The 17,711-nt window shown below is 39.5% G+C and overlaps 1 protein-coding gene across 3 annotated transcripts in view; it reads left to right on the plus strand.

Annotated features, from left to right (window-relative positions):
- The window catches only part of szt2 (SZT2 subunit of KICSTOR complex), a 230,927-nt gene that overhangs the window by 23,054 nt on the left and 190,162 nt on the right, over positions 1–17,711 (plus strand). For all 3 annotated transcript variants that reach the window (XM_059984006.1, XM_059984008.1, XM_059984007.1), the window contains exons 7-14: positions 347–453; positions 543–753; positions 853–1,023; positions 5,512–5,743; positions 6,092–6,221; positions 11,097–11,242; positions 11,430–11,582; positions 12,434–12,548. In XM_059984006.1, coding sequence (XP_059839989.1) covers positions 347–453; positions 543–753; positions 853–1,023; positions 5,512–5,743; positions 6,092–6,221; positions 11,097–11,242; positions 11,430–11,582; positions 12,434–12,548 — 1,265 coding nt within the window. The remainder of the gene's footprint in view (positions 1–346; positions 454–542; positions 754–852; positions 1,024–5,511; positions 5,744–6,091; positions 6,222–11,096; positions 11,243–11,429; positions 11,583–12,433; positions 12,549–17,711) is intronic.

Genomic DNA, 17,711 nt, shown 5'->3' on the forward strand with positions numbered 1-17,711 from the left:
ACTTTTAAGCCTCCCTCAACCTGCCCCCCATGGCGCAGAGGCTCCAAAGCTCTGTGCTCGCAAACCCCTGTAGGCTATCTAATTGTGAGTCGGTTCGGATGTGCCAGGAAAAGGGTCGCCACAATCAATTATTTCCCAAAGCAACAGGGAGCCGCAGCACAGATGTAAAAGAGCCACATGTGGCTCCGGAGCCGGGGGTTGCCGACCCCCGGCCTAAACCAAGAACTCAAATGAAAACCAAAATAATAGTTCCAAAATAATACGATAGCTTTTTGCAGTTGATTTGTGTGACATCAGTGCATTGTTCTTCTAGTGTTCTCACTGATTGGACTTGCTTCTTTTGCAGGTATAATAATAATTACTGACGGTGTAACAAGTGTACCTGATATTGGAGTGTGTGAAACTCTGTTAAACCAACTACGCTGTGGCATGATTGCCTGTTCCTTTATACAGGTGACCCTTTTTTATTCAAGCTGATGCTTTCTGACCTCAATATGGTTGGCTACTTATGTGTGGTATAAACATTGCTTTGTTCCTTGTAGGTTGGAGGTGTGTATTCTTATGACTGCAGCTTTGGTTATGTACCAAACTTGGAATTAATGAAGTTCATTGCCATGGCGACATTTGGCTCTTATATGTCTACATGCCCAGAAGTTACTGAAAGTAGCCTGAACATGAATGCATATCACAAAGCATTCCTGTTGTACAGCTTCTTGAGACCTGGAGAGTCCATGAACCCAGAGTATTACTGTGGCAAGTATATCAGCAGAGGTTTTTTAGGATATTTGCTAATTCTGTTAGGAGTTTGTCATTTTGTTCTGATTTGTTGTTTTTTTATCTCTCTAAACCTAGTGTCTCAGCACAAACTGTTCAATGAACACCTAGTGTCTGCCAGTAGTAATCCTGCCCTGGCCATGAGACGAAAGAAACACGCTGAGAATGAGGTGCATGCAGACCTTACCAGTGTAGTGTCTGTAAGATTGCGGGAGGGCTACACTGTGAAGGAACTTAATATCACAAAAGGTAAATAAACACTGTTAAAGGTCAAACCATCGTAGAAGGCATTGGCTTGACAAGATACGGTAGAAAAGCAGGATGGGATAGATTGATTTGTGCGTTGGGAGTGCAGGAAGAGTTTGTGGTGGTATGATTACGGATCAGTGTGCTACCATTGTCAAGACAAAACTCATTGAGTTGGACTTCACATTTGAGATCTTCAGACTTTAGCTTTAACTCAATGAGTTGATGAAGCCTGTTCTGATCAAGAAGTTCTGACTTTGTGACTCAGTTATTAAAAGGTATGGTTTTCATCTAGCACATCATAAAATATCAGTGTGTTGAAAAGATTGAAACCTTGCTTTTTTTCCTGCAAATAATCTGAATTTTAATTTTTTTGTCCATTTTCTCCTTTTAATCCAACGATCTTGAGCAAGATTTTGTTATGTTAGGGAATCAATTCAATTCATTTAATTCTTGCCCTTGTTCTGTGAAGCGAAAACATCAGGAGATATGTTGGATTGTGATGGCATACTCTTCACTTGCCTGGCAACAACCTCAATGCCATCAATGACAAGGTAGCCCACTTAATTGATCCCTGGTTCAAAAATCTAAATATCCTTTTCCTTCACTGCCATTGTACTGTGAAAGCAGTATATATCCATTACAAAATGCATTTCCTCACCAAAACTATTCCAACTGAACATTTGATGCCTCTGGACCTGTACTTACTGGTGTTTAGTAGAATGAAAGGGGATCACATTGAAACCTATTGAAAGGCCGAGATATAGTGGGTGTGGAGAGTATGTTTCCAATAGTGGGGGAGTTGAGGATCAGAGTACTAGGATGTCACTTTAGAACAGAGATGAAGAGGAATATTGTGCGTTAAGTGTACTCCAGTGCTTTATACCATGGTCCAGAGAAATGCTGTTTCATTTGACAGTATATAGTTGCAGGAAGAAGTCTGTGAACCCTTTGCAATTACCTGGTTTTCTTTATTAATTACTCATGATCTGATCTTCATTTAAGTGACAATAATAGACAAACAGTCTGCTTCAACTGAGTGAGTGAGGCCTTCATCAGTCAGGGTCGACCATCTAGCTGTCTAGATACGCAAGGCTGGGCAGTATGATATAGGGAGTAAGCTGTTGCCCATATAGCAAGCTCTACCTCTCCAATCATCTGATGAACCCTAAAGAATGGCAGAGACCAATGCAGTTTGGTACCAGCAGTGTCGGAGAAGTTGCCAGTCAGTGCTGTACTCAACGTAGAAATGCCTTAGGGACTCCAGCTCTGGATTCTTCCTTCTGGGTTTACTCCCGAAGTTTTCCACATGAGTGGGTATAGCCACAAGGCAGCGAGGTTTGAGATCACAGGTTTTTTTCTCCTAGATGAGCTGCCAACCATAGCAGATGAGTCCCATCTACCTGAAGCAATTGGTTTTAAGGTGTCAGTAATATGCTTTTGCCCCTTGTGCTGTCAGTAGAAACAGTTCTGCCGGGCTTAGTAGCTAAGCCACACATGAAGTCCAGGAGCTGAACTTGGTTGACAGAGGCTATTTGAGTCACATGCTATTGGGAGAATTTAATAAGTAGTGGGAGTTTGTCCCCATTACCACCCCCAGATAACCTTCCGGAACCTGCCTAAACTAAGAACACATAAACAATTGTACTTTTCATGTCTCTATTGAACACATTGTTTAATCATTTGCAATCTGGGCTGGAAAAAGTATGTGAACTCTTGTATTTAATAACTGGTAGAACCTCCTTTAGCAGCAATAACCTCTATCAAACTGTAACGTTCTCCTTCGCGTGTAACGAACGCCGAATTTAACGTCGAGATAAACCACAGTTAATAAGAACCAGATCGCAGTAAGATTAACCATTTACTGTTCACTCTTCACATTAACATATGGTGAAAACTGTTGATAAAACAATACAAGATTGATACAGTATTTGTTCCTTCCTTAATATCACATTTCAAGTGTAAATACTTGCAAAGGTGACTATAACTACATTACACTAAGGTGCAGTATACAGGGAGAGTTTACCTGCTCCATTGACTACTTTAAATACACTTCCATGCAAACTATCCGCGACTCTTTAACTAACGAAAGCATAAACATTATCTACCGTCGTTACTTCTAACAGGATCGGCATTAACATCTTAGTTCAATATATCGATTATCTATTAACTTACAGCATTGCTCTCACTGTGATTTCTCATGCCTGCAAAACAACTTCTGCTCGGGTCTGCCTCGTGGTGAGCCCCCACCCTCGCGCTAATTTCAAACCGGTATTTTCCCACAAGACGCGGCGAAACCGGATGTGACGTCATCACATGCCGATATATTTTACATGCAATGAATATACTTTAAACACTTCTAATTCTAACTAGAAAATACTATCGAATGAATTACTAAGCGAAAATATTATAAACTAAATAACTGTCGTAAAGACAGCACACAAACATTTCCTGTAGCTGCTGATTAGACTTGCACAACAGCAAGGATGAATTTTAGACCATTGCTTCATATAGAACTGTTTCAGTTCATCAATGTTTATGGGATACTTTGCATGAACAGCCTTCTTCAGGTCAAGCCACAGCATTTCAGTTACGTTAAGGTCTGGACTCTGACTTGGCCATTCCAGAACTTCCTTCTTTTAAAACCATTCTGTTGTTGACTTACTCATGTGTTTTGGATCATTGTCTTGTTGCATCATCCAAATTCTATTAAGCTTCAAGTGATGGACTGTTACCTGTCAAATGTCTTGATACAATTTTAATTTATTGCTCCCTCAATGATTGCACGCCGTCCAGGCCCTGAGGCAGCTAAACAGCCCCAAATCATGATGCTCCTTCCACTGTGCTTCACAGTTGGGATGATGTTTTGGTGTTGGTTTGCAGTGCCTTTTTTGCTCCAAACGTAGTGGTGTACATTTCTGTCAAAAAGTTCAACTTTTGTCTCATCTGTCCACACAATATTGCCCCAGAGGCATTGTGGGACATTCAGGTGGTGTTTTACTAACTTGAGATGAGCAGCAATTTATTTTTTTTTGGAGATCAGCGGTTTCCTCCATGGTGCCCTCCCATGAGCACCATTCTTGTTCAGTATTTTTCTTATACTGGACACATGAACAGAGACTTTAGCAAGCTCTAGGGATTTCTGCAGGTCCTTTGCTGTTATCCTTGGTTTTTTTTTACCTCCTTCAGCATTGTATGTTGTGCTCTTGGTGTGATCTTTATAAGACACCCACTCCTAGGGAGAGAAGCGACAGTACCGAGTTTCCTCCATTTGTAGACAGTTTCTCTTACTGTGGACTGATGAACACTCAGGTCTTTAGAAGTGCTTTTGTAACCTTTTCCAGCTTCATTCATCTCTACAATTTTTCTTCTAAGGTCTTCTGAAAGTTGATTTGATCCTGGCACGGCACACGTAACAGATCTTTTCTCAGAAGAACAGGCTCTGTCAGTAACGTGACTTTGTGTGTCTTTTTTTTATGTAGGGCAGGGCACCCCCACAACCCACTCCTGCAATCTCATCTCATTGATTGGAACACCCGACTCCAAATTACTTTTGTAGAAGGCATTCCCCCAGAGTTTCATATACTTTTTGGAACCTGGACTGAGACTGCTTAAATGGTGTACTCAGTATTGACGAGAAGAAGTACAATTGTTTGTGTGTTATTAATTTAGGCAGATTATGTTTGTCTATTATTGTGACTTAGATACAGATCAGACCACATTTTATGAGTAATTAATGCAGAAACCAGGTAATTACAAAGGATTCACAAACTTTTTCTTTCAACTATTCATGTATATAGTTAAATGACAGTAAACCTTACTTACTTGACTTGAATTTCCTTAGCCAAAGTGTGGTGAATCTGAAATTTTGTGCCACAGACAGTTGTGGAAATCAAGTGATTAGCTATATTTAAAGAAGAGGCTGATAGGTTCTTGATTAGTAAGGCATCAAAGTTTGTGGGGAGAAAGCAGGAGAATGGGGTTGAAAGGGCTGTGATCAAATGGTGGAGCAGACAATGCTCCTGGGTTTGTGTGTTCCTGTACACACTTTGAACTGTGTTAATGTCTTCATTGCTTCTCCCCATCCTTTCTGTCGAAACACATCACTACTTTTCAATACTAAATTCCATTTACCATGCCTCCCTGTTCTGCTAGCTGCAGTCAATTGGCATTACCCTCACAGTTGATGAAATTTTCAAGTTTGGAAATAATTGGCAGATATTGAGAATTTTTTTATATCCCTACATCCAAAGCATTTGTATACTGTACATCCAAAAAGCAGCAATCCGCATACTGAAACTTGAGCAACCATGAGTTCTATCATCCTTCAATTTGAAGAAGTGCCTTATGCCCTATCTTACTACCTTCTGAACTTAAGCCAGGTATATATGCTTGCTGACAATTACCATCTGATTCCAGGGCCTCAGTTTTAAAGCTTTTGATGTGTAGATGTGACTTGTCTTTTCCCTTTCATTCATTTTCTGATTTTAGCTGGAACTCAGCTAGAAGTGAAGTTGGTGCTTCTTTGGAAACACAACATGAGAATTGAGTACCTGGTGGTAGCCTCATGGCCCCTCGATGCCACCAAGCGTTTGACCTGGGTGGAGGTAACAATGGAGGGCAGCTATGATATGCTCCATGATATCAGCTGTACTATGAAGAAACCTATTACCAGCCCATATCGCACCACAGTTATCCGTCGTTTCTGGACCACTTTGCAGAGGTAAGTACATGCAATTACATGTGAAATGTTTTAGTAATTAGATGAGTATTGCAACAGAATAATGGTTTGAATTGTGATTGGAAGAAAGAGGGAACAAAAAGAGGGAAAACGCAAGGAAATCTGCAGATGCTGGAAATTCAAACAACACACACAAAATGCTGGTGGAACACAGCAGGCCAGGCAGCATCTATAGGAAGAAGCACTGTCGATGTTTCAGACTGAGACTCTTTGTCAGGACTAGACAAAGGGTTTCGGCCCGAAGCGTCGACAGTGCTTCTTCCTATACAAAAAGAGGGAATTGTGTTCAGAGAGTAAAAGTCTGATGTCTGTTTTTTCATGTTCCCTTAGTATTAACCAGACAGATCAGATGTTGGTACATCTCAAATCCTTCAACACTATTCCTGAACACTACACCATCCCTGAAAGCACAAAGAATGGCGTCCCATTATTCTACATTCCTCCAGGATCTACCACACCGGTATTGTACTGTTAAATATATATATGTTTCCCAATCGCTGAAGAAATATGTTAATTCTGTGGAAAATATGTCATGGCAATTGATTGTGAACTTACTAACAACCATTTACATAATTTCTGATGGAGCAAAATAAATTTGTTATTAAAAATTCTGCAAAATGCAACAAAAATTGTACTGTTTGTGGATATTGAGTGTCTTAAAATATAAAATCTAAATTTACCTTTATCTGTGTACTTATTTAAAATTGATCTAGACCATAGATATTGTACCTGCATGATAGGAATCTGTAGTTCCTAATCGGGAGCAAAATGCGAGCTGGATGTGTTTTAAGTTTGTAAACTTACCATTTCTAAATTTCACAGAAGGAGAAACGTTACATTTTTCAGATACTTACCAATTCTATTTTGATTGAACAAATATTTCCTAAATACACATTTTAATCTAAACTGAGTCAAGCTCTTTGTGATTTATCATGTCTCTGTTGATCAATAATTAACTGTGCCCTCAGTGGGGCGTTTGTGGTCATCTATCAGGTATGTTACTAGACAAAAACTCCTGACTATTTTTGTCAAGGCTATAATGTGTAAACACTGTAATACCTAGTCATAGAGACGTAGCATTACGGCGTAGAAACAGGCCCTTCAGTCTATCTAGTTCATGCTGAGTTGGTTTTCTGCCTAATCCCATCTATCTACATGCTGACTATAGCACACTATACTCTCATCCATATACCTCCCTAAACTTCTCTTAAATGCTGCAGTTATTCCTGTGTCAACCACTTTTCCTAGCAGCTCGTTTCATATTCGCAATACCCTCTGAAGAAGTTCAACCTCAGATTCCCGTTAAATACTGTATCTGTCATCCAGCCTCAGGACGAAAAGCCTGCATGGATTCACTTCATTGAATTGAATAGTCTGTTGAAATGGAAATTACTTAGTATAACTGCACTGGTGATTCTGAAGCTACCTTTATAAAAACCCTTTGGAGGGCGTTTTCCCTGATACAGCATGTACCTAGTCCCAGATCTATACCACATTTGGTTGACTCTTAATTGTTTTCGTACGTGGCCAGCAAGACACTCATCATTGGTGAGCCGTAATTGATGGCTTAACCAGTGATGTCCTCCAAGAGGACTACAACCATGTAGAGTTTTGAGGCATGACCCAGAGAGCTATGTTGGCTGGAGTCAGGCCTGTGCTTTGTCTCTTGGTAGTGTCACCCATGCCAAACAGGTCAAAGGGCAGAGGCCAGACTAAGAGTGGTCCACAAGTCCTCCAGGTTCAGGGGGTTCAGCTCAGGGCTAACAACTCTAACTGCTGAAAAAGAAATTGTTACGGAACTGCAAAAAAGCTGCCCTAAATGCCATCAGCATGACAGGCATTTGATGACTGATGACCCAGTGATGTCTGACACACATAACAGGTAAAACAAAAGGAATGGTTCAATGTACCAATGCGTGATCGATTCTAATCACTGTCAGAAACTGCAAGACACTATGATTCAAGAGCATTTTTTTGCATCACATAATCAGATCACAAACAAGAGAGAATTTGAAGATGCTGGAAATCCGAGCCCCACACACAAAATGCTGGAGGAATTCAGCAGGCCAGACAGCATCTATAGAAAAGAAAAGTACAGTTGATGTTTCAGTCCATAGATGCTGCCTAGCCTGCTGAGTTCCTCCAACATTTTGTGTGTGTTGTCAGTATCAGATTTTTGTTTTGACTGAAAGCATACAGGTTCAATAGTAAGGTTTAAGTTTTGCAAGTGTAATTCATTTATAGCACCTGTATAAAGTATTCATCTCCCCTGTAAAGTTTTCATGTATTTCTGTTTCACGGTGTTCAATCACAGTGGATTTAATTTGGCTTTTTTTGACACTGATCAACAAAAAAAGACTCTTTTGTGTCAAAGTGAAAACAGATCCCTACAAAGTGAAATCAATTATAAATATAAAACACAAAATAATTGATTGCATAAGTATTCATCTCCTTTCATATGGCACACCAAAGCATCACTGATGTAGCCAGTTGGTTTTAGAAGTCACTTAATTAGTTAAATGGAGATCACCATGTGCAGTCAAGGTGTTTCAATTGATTGTAGTAAAATACACCTGTGTCTGGAAGGTCTAACTGCTGGTGGTTCAGTATCTTGACAAAAACTACACCATGAAGACAAAAGAACACTCCAAGCAACACCACAAAAAGGTTATTGAAAAGCACAAATCAGGAGATGGATACAAGAAAGTTTCTAAGTTGCTGAATATCACTTGAAGTACAGTTAGGTCAATCATTAAGAAAAGGAAAGAATATAGCACAGTCGTAAATTTACCTAGTGCAGGCCATCCTCAAAAACTGAGTGACCGTGCAGATAGAGGACTAGTGAGGGAGGCCACCAACTCTGGAGGAGTTACAAGCTTCAGTGGCTGAGATGGGAGAGACTGTGCATACAACTACTGCCCAATTGCTTCAGCCGTCACAGCTCTATGGGAGACTGGCAAAGAGAAAGCTATTGTTTGAAAAAATAACTCAAATGAAATCTCGGCTAGAGTTTGCCTGAAGGCATGTGGGAGACTCTGAAGTCAGCTGGAAGAAAACTCTATGGTCTGAAGAAACCAAAATTGAAGTTTTTTGGCCATCAGACTAAGGGCTATGTTTGGCGTAAAAACAGATCGTCCCTACCGTGAAGCATGGTGGTGGCTGCATCATGTTGTGGGGGATGCTTCTGTGCAGCAGGCCCTGGAAGATTGTGAAGGTAGAGGGTAAAATGAATGCAGTGAAATACAAGGAAATCCTGGAAGAGAACCTGATGCAGTCTGCAAGAGAACTGCAACTTGGGAGAAGATTTGTTATCCAGCAGGACAATGACCCCAAGCATTAAGTCAAAGCTACACAGGAATGGCTTAAAACCAACAAAGTTAATGTGCTGGAGTGGCCAAGTCAGTCCAGATTTCAATTCAATTGAGATTTTGTGGTTGGACTTGAAATGGCTGTTTACTCGCAATCCCCATGTAATCTGACCGAGCTTGAACAGTTTTGTAAAGAAGAATGGCGAAAAATTGCCGAGTCTAGATGTGCAAAGCTGATAGGACACAGATTCACACAGATTCAAGGCTGTAATTGCTGCCAAAGATACATCTACTAAATACTGACTAGAAGGGGGTGAATAATTATGCAATCAATTATTTTGTGTTAAATAGTTGTAATAAATTTATACCAATTTGTAGAAATTTGTTTTCACTTTGACCATGAAAGAGTATTTTCTGTTGATTACTCTGATTTAATGTTGTAAACAATAAAACATGAAAACTTCCAAACAATACTTTTTATAAGTTCTAGGTTGCTTTGGCAGGGAATGTAGAAAATATCTTATTAAGGCTTTTGCAAGATTTAGTCACTTCCTCGCATGATATGATACCAAAGCTAGGAATAAACTTGGGAGTTGCACAGTTTTGGATAAAATATGTAAGTGGGCAGAGCAATGGTATTGAAATTATCTGTGGAAAATGTAAAGTATAGTTGAAAGTCAAGGAAGATAGGAGTCACATACCTCCCCTGATATATTAAGGGAAAAGAATAACATTTAATAAATTGAGTATCTCATTATATTCAACTATTGACATATCTAACTAGTGTTGCATGATGGTGGATAGAATTGAACAAAGTGGCTAAGATATTACACTGCAGTCACTGTAGATCAAGATTTCCCTGTGGAGTACCATGGACCTTGGGTGTGTGTGCGCGTCCTGAGTAGAATCCTGAGACTGCTTGCCCTTGTCAAGCTACAAGTTACAAAAAAAACTGATTTATCACCCTTGGACAAAGTTTCAGCAAGTTGTTTTTGGTGGTATATGATGTGTATTCAATACAGCTGTTAAATTTGTAAAATAATTTTGACTTGTTGTGGAAGTCTAGCCCGGATATGATTTCAGAATCTGAATCATGGTTATTATCACTGACATATGCCATGAAGTTTGTTGTTTTGCAGCAGCATTACTCTACAAAACAAAAAAAAACCTGTTAATTATAAAATAAATAAATAGCACAAAAGATGAATAATGAGGATACTGAATAGTTAGAGTTCATGGATCATTCAAGGGAATCTGGTAGTGGAGGGGAAGAAGAATTTCTTAAACGAGTGTGCACTTTCAGGTTCTTGTACCTCCTTCCCAATGGTAGTCATGTGAAAAGGGCATGTCCCAGATGGTGAGGGTCTTTATTGATGGGTATCATCTTCTTTGGGCACCGCCACTTGAAGATGTTCGCGATGTTGGGGTAGCTTATGTCCATGATGCAGCTGCTGAGTCTATAACACTCTACAGCCTCTTGCGATCTTGTGCATTGGAGCCTCTATATCAGGCTGTGATGCAACCATTTGGAATGCTCTCCATCGTACATTTGTTGGAGTTTTCAAGAGGCTTTAGTGACATGCCAAAAATGGAAATTGAGAATTAATAATTCTTTACACTAAAGTTGATAGGAGCAGAATAAAAAGTTTCTCTAATAGAAACAGGAACTCTAGAATCATTCATTTGGGTGCTGCAAAACATAGATTTCAGCATTTTTTTGGACAAATGAATTCTAATTTTCATAACTATGAAATCATAGACCATGGAAAAAGGCCTTTCAGTCCTTTGCGTAAGTGCCAGCTGTTCACCATAACTACTCAGTTATCCAGAAGAACGACACATGAGTGGAAATCTGATGTCTTTTAAATCGGTGCAGCTGCTTCTGCCTCCTTTTTTTGGTGTAATTGATTGAACTTTAACTCGATGAAGCATGGGATTTGGTCATTACCTGTAGATAAAAACTATATTATTGCTTTATTAAGTTTTATTGCTAAAGTGTTTACAATCATATTATGTTATCTTTCTAGGTACTCTCACTGCAGCACAGTGGTGCCAAAGACTCTAGTCAATCCCAGTTTGCCTCTTATTGGAAGCCTATATTATCTATGGATGCCAGCTTCTGGCAGCGATGGCTTCACATGCACCGCATAGGCATACTGCTGGAACATGATATGTAAGTTAATAATGATTTGGCTTTTAGAGAGAAAGTAAGTTGTGCTTCTCCTGCACTGCTAATGTGATTTCCTTAGAATTTAAATCTCAGAGGAAGAAATTACCATGCAGTGAAGTTCTTGATGAATTACCCTTGTGCTTTGCCTTCTATAACTAATTTATTAACTTGTTCTTTAATGCATTTTCAGCCCAGTGCCAAAGCACATCCATACTCCTGGGAGTAATGGCCGCTACAGCACCATCCAGTGTCGTATTTCTCTTTCAGCACTAACCTCCCTTCTACGGGACTGGAGTAGTTTTGTGCTGGTAGAAGGATATTCATATGTTAAACTCCATTACAAGTAAGCATTCATTTTTACTTATTGGTTATCAAATTTCAGAGATTAAAACCCATGGAACATGTTGGATGAAACAAATGTGTATGCCAATAAAAATAGCATTTTCTACATTATTAAAGACTGGCAATACACCCAAGATTGAAGACTTAAGATTAGGTAGATGATTCTGTAATCATTTAGCACTACTGAGGCACAAGGTGGTATCAGGGCTTTTGTAGTTCAGGAGTGTATCATGCACTGAAACTCAATAAGCCCAGATAGTCTGTTTGTGAAGTTTTATACTTTTTGTGGAATCATCTGAGGAAAAAAAAAAGGAAATTAACTGACCATGAAATCTGAGTTCTAGGTAAGAGAATTATTGTTAGATGCCTTCTACTTCTAATCCCTCGATGAGGCCTGATGTGTGTTCCCTCATTACCTTTCCTGAAGTCCGCAATCAATTCTTTGGTCTTAACTGAAGTTCAGTACCAGGTTTTTGCTGTGACTGACATTGACTGCAAGGTTTTTGTTGCATCTCTCTTCATTTAGAATAGAAATGAGAAATTTCTTTAGCTAGAGGGTAGTGAATCTGTGTAATTCATTGCCACAGATGGCTGTGGATGCTAAGACGTTGGGTCCATTTAAAGCGGAGGTTGATAGGTTCTTAGTAAGGGTGTCACAGGTGGTGGGGAGAAGTGAGGAGAATGGGGTTGAAAGAGATTTAAAAAAAAAACAGCCATGTTGGAATGGTGGAGCAGATGAACCAAATGGCCTAATTCTGCTCCTGTGTCTTATGGTAAATGAGCACATCTAATTTTTTCCACAGTCTTAAGGCATTACCACAATCAAACTGATCTTTTTCTTTTGATTAATAGTGGAGCAGATCAGCCTCCTTCATCCTTTTACCTTGTTCGGGTTATTTCCAAAGCTCCATGCATGGTACTTCGTCTGGGATTTCCTATTGGAATGCAAGCACAAGCTAGGAATAAGGTACATGTTTAAGGAGGAGTGTATTATATACTAATTTATTGGTAATGTGGTTTATTCCAGCATCTGCAGATTTTCTCTTGTATGTGGTTTATTATAGCCACATACTATGAAGGTGCCGAGGCAAACATTGCTATCAATGGAGTTCATTTCATGATATCAGTATATTGAAGTCGTACAAGGGCTAATAACAGAATGCAGAATAACATAACATAAGAATATAAGAAATAGGAGCAGGAGTCGGCCATCTGGCCCGTCAGGCCTGCGCCACCATTCAATAAGATCATGGGTAATCTGGCCATGAACTCATCTCCATCTACCTGCCTTTTTCCCATAACCTTTAATTCCCCTACCATCTAAAAATCTATCCAACCTTGTCTTAAATATATTTTCTGAGGTAGCCTCCACTGCTCCATTGGTAGAGAATTCTATAGATTCACCACTCTCTGGGAAAAGCAGTTCCTCCTCATCTCCATCCTAAATCTACTCCCTCGAATCTTGACGCTATGTCCCCTAGTTGTAGTCTCACCTACCAGTAGAAACAACTTTCCTGCCTCTATCTTACCTATCCCTTTCATAATTTTCTGTTTCTCTTAGATCTCCTCTCATTCTTCTGAATTACAGCAAGTACAGTCCCAGGTGACTCAATCTCTCAGCATAGTCTTAACACTCTCATCTCTGGAATCAACCTAGTGAACTTCCTCTGCACCCCCTGCAAATCTAGTATATCCTCCTTCAAGTAAGGAGACCAGAACTGCACTCAGTATTCCAGGTGCAGTCTCACCAGTACCCTGTACAATTGCAGCATAACCTCCCTGCTGTTGAATTCAAACCTTCTAACAATGGCCAACATTCCATTTGCCTTCTTGATAGCCTGCTGCCCCTGCAAACAACCTTTTGTGATTCATGCAAAAGCACTTCCAAGGCCCTCTGCACAGCAGCATGTTGCAGTTTTGTACCTTTTTACCATTTAAATAATGATCTGCTTTCATTTTTTCTTCCAAAGTGGATGACCTCCCACTTACCAACATTGTACTTCATCTGCCAGACCCTTGCCCAGTCACTTAACCTGTCTATATCTCTCTGCAGACTCTCTGTATCTTCTGCACAATTTGTTTTTCCACTCAATTTAGTATCATCAGCAAACTTAGGTACGCTACTCTTGGTCCCCTCTTCCAGATTGTTAATGTATATCGTGAACAGTTGCAGGCCCAGCACCAAACCCTGCGGGTACCCCGCTCACTACTGATTGCAAACCAGAGTAACACCCATGTATCCCAACTCTCTGCTTTCTATTAGTTAACCAATCCTCTATCCATGCTAATACATGTACGTCACCACCGAGTCTATGCATCCTTATCTTATGGATAAGCCTTTTATGTGGCACCTTATCGAACACCTGGAAATACAAGTAAATAACATCCACCTCTTCCCCTCTTATCCACCGCGCTCATTATATCCTTAAAGATCTCCAGTAAGTTTGTCAAACAGGACCTGCCTTTGCTCAATCCATGCTGCATCTACCTGATGGATCCATTTCTTTCTAGATACCTCGCTTTTTCTTCTTTAATGATAGCTTCAAGCATTTTTCCAACGACAGATGTTAAACTGATTCACCTGTAGTTACCTGCATTTTGCTTACGTCCTTTTTTGAACAATGGTGTGATACTCGTTGTCTTCCAATCTGCCGGGACCTGCCCAGAGTCCAGAGAATTTGGGTAAATCATGATCAAAGCATTTACTATAACTTCTGCCATTTATTTCAGTACTCTGGGATGCATTCCATGAGGACCAGGGGACTTATCTATCTGCAGGCCCACAAGTTTGCTTGGCACTACCTCTTAAGTGTTGGCTATTGTATCGAGGTCCACACCTCCCATCGCACCCACAACATCTCTCTTTGACATGTTAGATGTGTCCTCCACTGTGAAGGCCGATACAAAATGGTCATTCAAAGCCTCAGCCATTTCCTCATTACCCAATATCAATTCCCCCTTCTCATTCTTCAAGGGATGTACATTCACTTTCACCACCTTTTTCTGTTTTACATAATTATAAAACCTCTACTATCGGTTTTTATATTTTGTGCTACTTTTCATAATCTAGCTTCCCTTTCTTTATTGCTCGCTTAGTGGTACTTTGTTGCTTTTAGAGTTTTCCCAATCTTCTAGTTTCCCACTACTTTTGGGGACTTTATGCACGAGCTTTTAGTTTGATGCTTTCTTTTATTTCCTTAGTTATCCAAGGCTGGCTCTCTCCACCATTAGTATCCTTGCTTTCAACTGGAATATATTTTTGTTGAACACGGTGAAAAATCTCTGAAAGTCTTCGACTGTTCCTTAACTGTCCCACCATGTAGCCTGTGTTCCCAGTCTACAATAGCCAAATCCTCCCTCATCCCATTGTAGTCTCCATTGTTTAGGCATAGTAAACTGGATTTGGATTGAACTATTGCACCCACCCTCTGTTTGTATGAGAAATTCAAACCTACTGTTATCACTCTTTCCAAGAGGATTCCTAACTACAAGATCACTAATTTTACCCGTCTCATTGCACAGGACCAGATCTAAGATAGCATATTCCCTTGTAGGTTCAGTAACATGCTGTTCAAGAAAACCATCATGAATGCATTCTATGAAGTTATCCTCAACACCCAATCTATGTGCAAGTTAAAAGTCCCTCATATTAACTGCTGTTCCATTCTTACATGCTTCAGGTATTTCTCTGTTTAACAACTTCCACCAGATTTTTTCCCTGTAGTATTTCTAGTCTCTCTGCAGATGGATTCAACATTCTGCTCCTTAGATCTTATATTGTCTCTCACTATTGCCTTGATCTCATCTATATTTAAGAACGCTACCCCACCTCACTTACCTTCTTGCCTATCCTTCTGTTTTACTTGATATCCTTGGATATATCATTCCCAGTCCTGTCCACCCTGCAGCCATGTCTCTGTAATGGCCACTAAATCATACCTCTTTGTACTGATTCGTGCCACAAGTTCACTAACCTTGTTTCAAATACCATGGGCATTCAAATAAAGTGCTCTTGCACTCATTGTGCTTTTAAAATCTTGTAACCTTTTACTCTTTTGCACATGACTTTTCTTCATTCCATTCCTACTTTTCTCTTTTTATCTTTTCTTCTTTATCCACACTTTTCTTTTATACTTTATCCATACTTCTCCAATCTCTTGAACCCACCCTGAAACTATTTAGTTTAAAGCCCTATCCTTTGCCCTAGTTTTGCAATTTGCTAGGATCCAGGTCCCATCATGGTTCAGGTACAGTCTGTCCCATTGATACACCTCCCCCCTTCCCCAGTACTAGCACCAATTTCCCATGAATTCAAACCCATTTCTCCCACACCAATCCTTCAGCCACACATTTAACTCTCTAATCTTCTTGACCCTATGCCAATTTGCATGTGGCTCAGGTAGTAATCCAGAGATTACTGCCTTTTTGGTTCTGCTTTTTAATTTCGTCCCTAGCTGCTCAAATTCCTTCTGCAGAACCTCTTTCCTCATTCTACGTATGTCGTTGGTACCCATATGGACAATGACAACTGGATCTTTCCTTTCACACTGCAGATTCCTCTGCAGGTCAGATAAGATGTCCTGAATCCGGGCATCAGGCAGGCAACAGCCTTCGGAAAGCTCTATCCTCATGACAGAGAACTCTGACTATTCCCCTGACTATACTATCCCTATTCAGTCCATCGTGACCATGGTGACCATCTCATTTAGCAGCACTTGATGTGCAGCTCTCATAGAGCATGGCAATTCAAGTTCTCATCCATATTTTTAAATGTTCTGAGAGCACCTGCCTCCACCACCATGCCAGGCAGTGTGTTCCAGATTGAAACTACCTTCTGAGTGAAGGAAATTTTCCACAGATCGTTGTGTGTAGGGGGAAATAACCAGTTATAAATCGATCAATATGAGAATCACTGAGCAAAATTATAAAACTTCAATGCAACTTTTGACGAAAAATAAATGACTTCATTCTGTCACCATTATTGTATCCTTTATTTTTGCGAGCAGCCTGGGGGGCGTGTGTCCCCTGAAAATAGAAACGTTTTGTTAGGCTAATGATTTGACTTCTGAGGTGCTGATGAATAAGTGGGGTACTCCTGGATTTGATGATGACTGATGAAGCTCCTTGGGCTCCAACCAGAAGAGCAATCACCACTGGAAATTTAAAACCTCTGATGATACAAAACAAGTGCTTTCACTCTGCATTGAAGATGCTTAAATATTTTTAAAGGAGAGATGAGATTCCTGATTAACAAGGGGGTGGAATGATTACAGGCATGAGTGAGAGTGCAGAGTTGAGTACACAATCAAATTAGTCATTATTTTGTCGAATGGCACAGAGCCTTTGTCTGCTTCTCTTTTTATATTCAAAATATACAAACCATATTAGATATTAAAGTGAAGAACTGAAGTACTTGCATCTATTTATGCAAGTCCTTAAGAAATAAAGGATCAAATATGCAATTATCCAAAGGACACTAGGTGTTTATTACCATTAGATATAGAAATCTCTTGGAGTGTTAATCAATTGATAATGGTTAAGAAATCAATAATTGCACTATCTATCTAATCCCATTTTGAATCCAATTATACAAAAGTTGATTGTCCATTGTAAAAGGAATAAGTCTATCCTGAACTAAAGATCTCCTTGCTAATAAAGATTTTTTTATCTCATCATCAACATTTATCTTATTCCATAAATCAATCAAATGTTTTAATATAGGAGATTCTTTCTTTTCCCGTATCCATTTAGATTCCCATTTGTATATAAAATCTTCTGGTACATTTTCTCCTATTTTATCTAATTCTATTCTAATCCATGCCGGTTTATCTTTCTCGAAAAAAGATGCAATAAATCTAAGTTGATTTGCTTTATAATAATTCTTAAAATTTGGAAGTTGTAATCCTCCTAGATCAAATTTCCATGTCAATTTTTCCAACGATATTCTGGACATCCCACCTTTCCAGAGGAATTTCCTCAGATATTTATTCAACTCTTGAAAAAACTTCTGGGGTAATTGTATTGGTAATGATTGAAATAAATATTGTAATCTAGGGAATATATTCATTTTTATAGTATTTACTCTACCTACTAATGTTATTGGTAATGCCATCCATTTTTCAAGATCTTC

Source organism: Hypanus sabinus, chromosome 11, assembly GCF_030144855.1.
Source record: "Hypanus sabinus isolate sHypSab1 chromosome 11, sHypSab1.hap1, whole genome shotgun sequence".
NCBI lineage: Eukaryota > Metazoa > Chordata > Chondrichthyes > Myliobatiformes > Dasyatidae > Hypanus > Hypanus sabinus.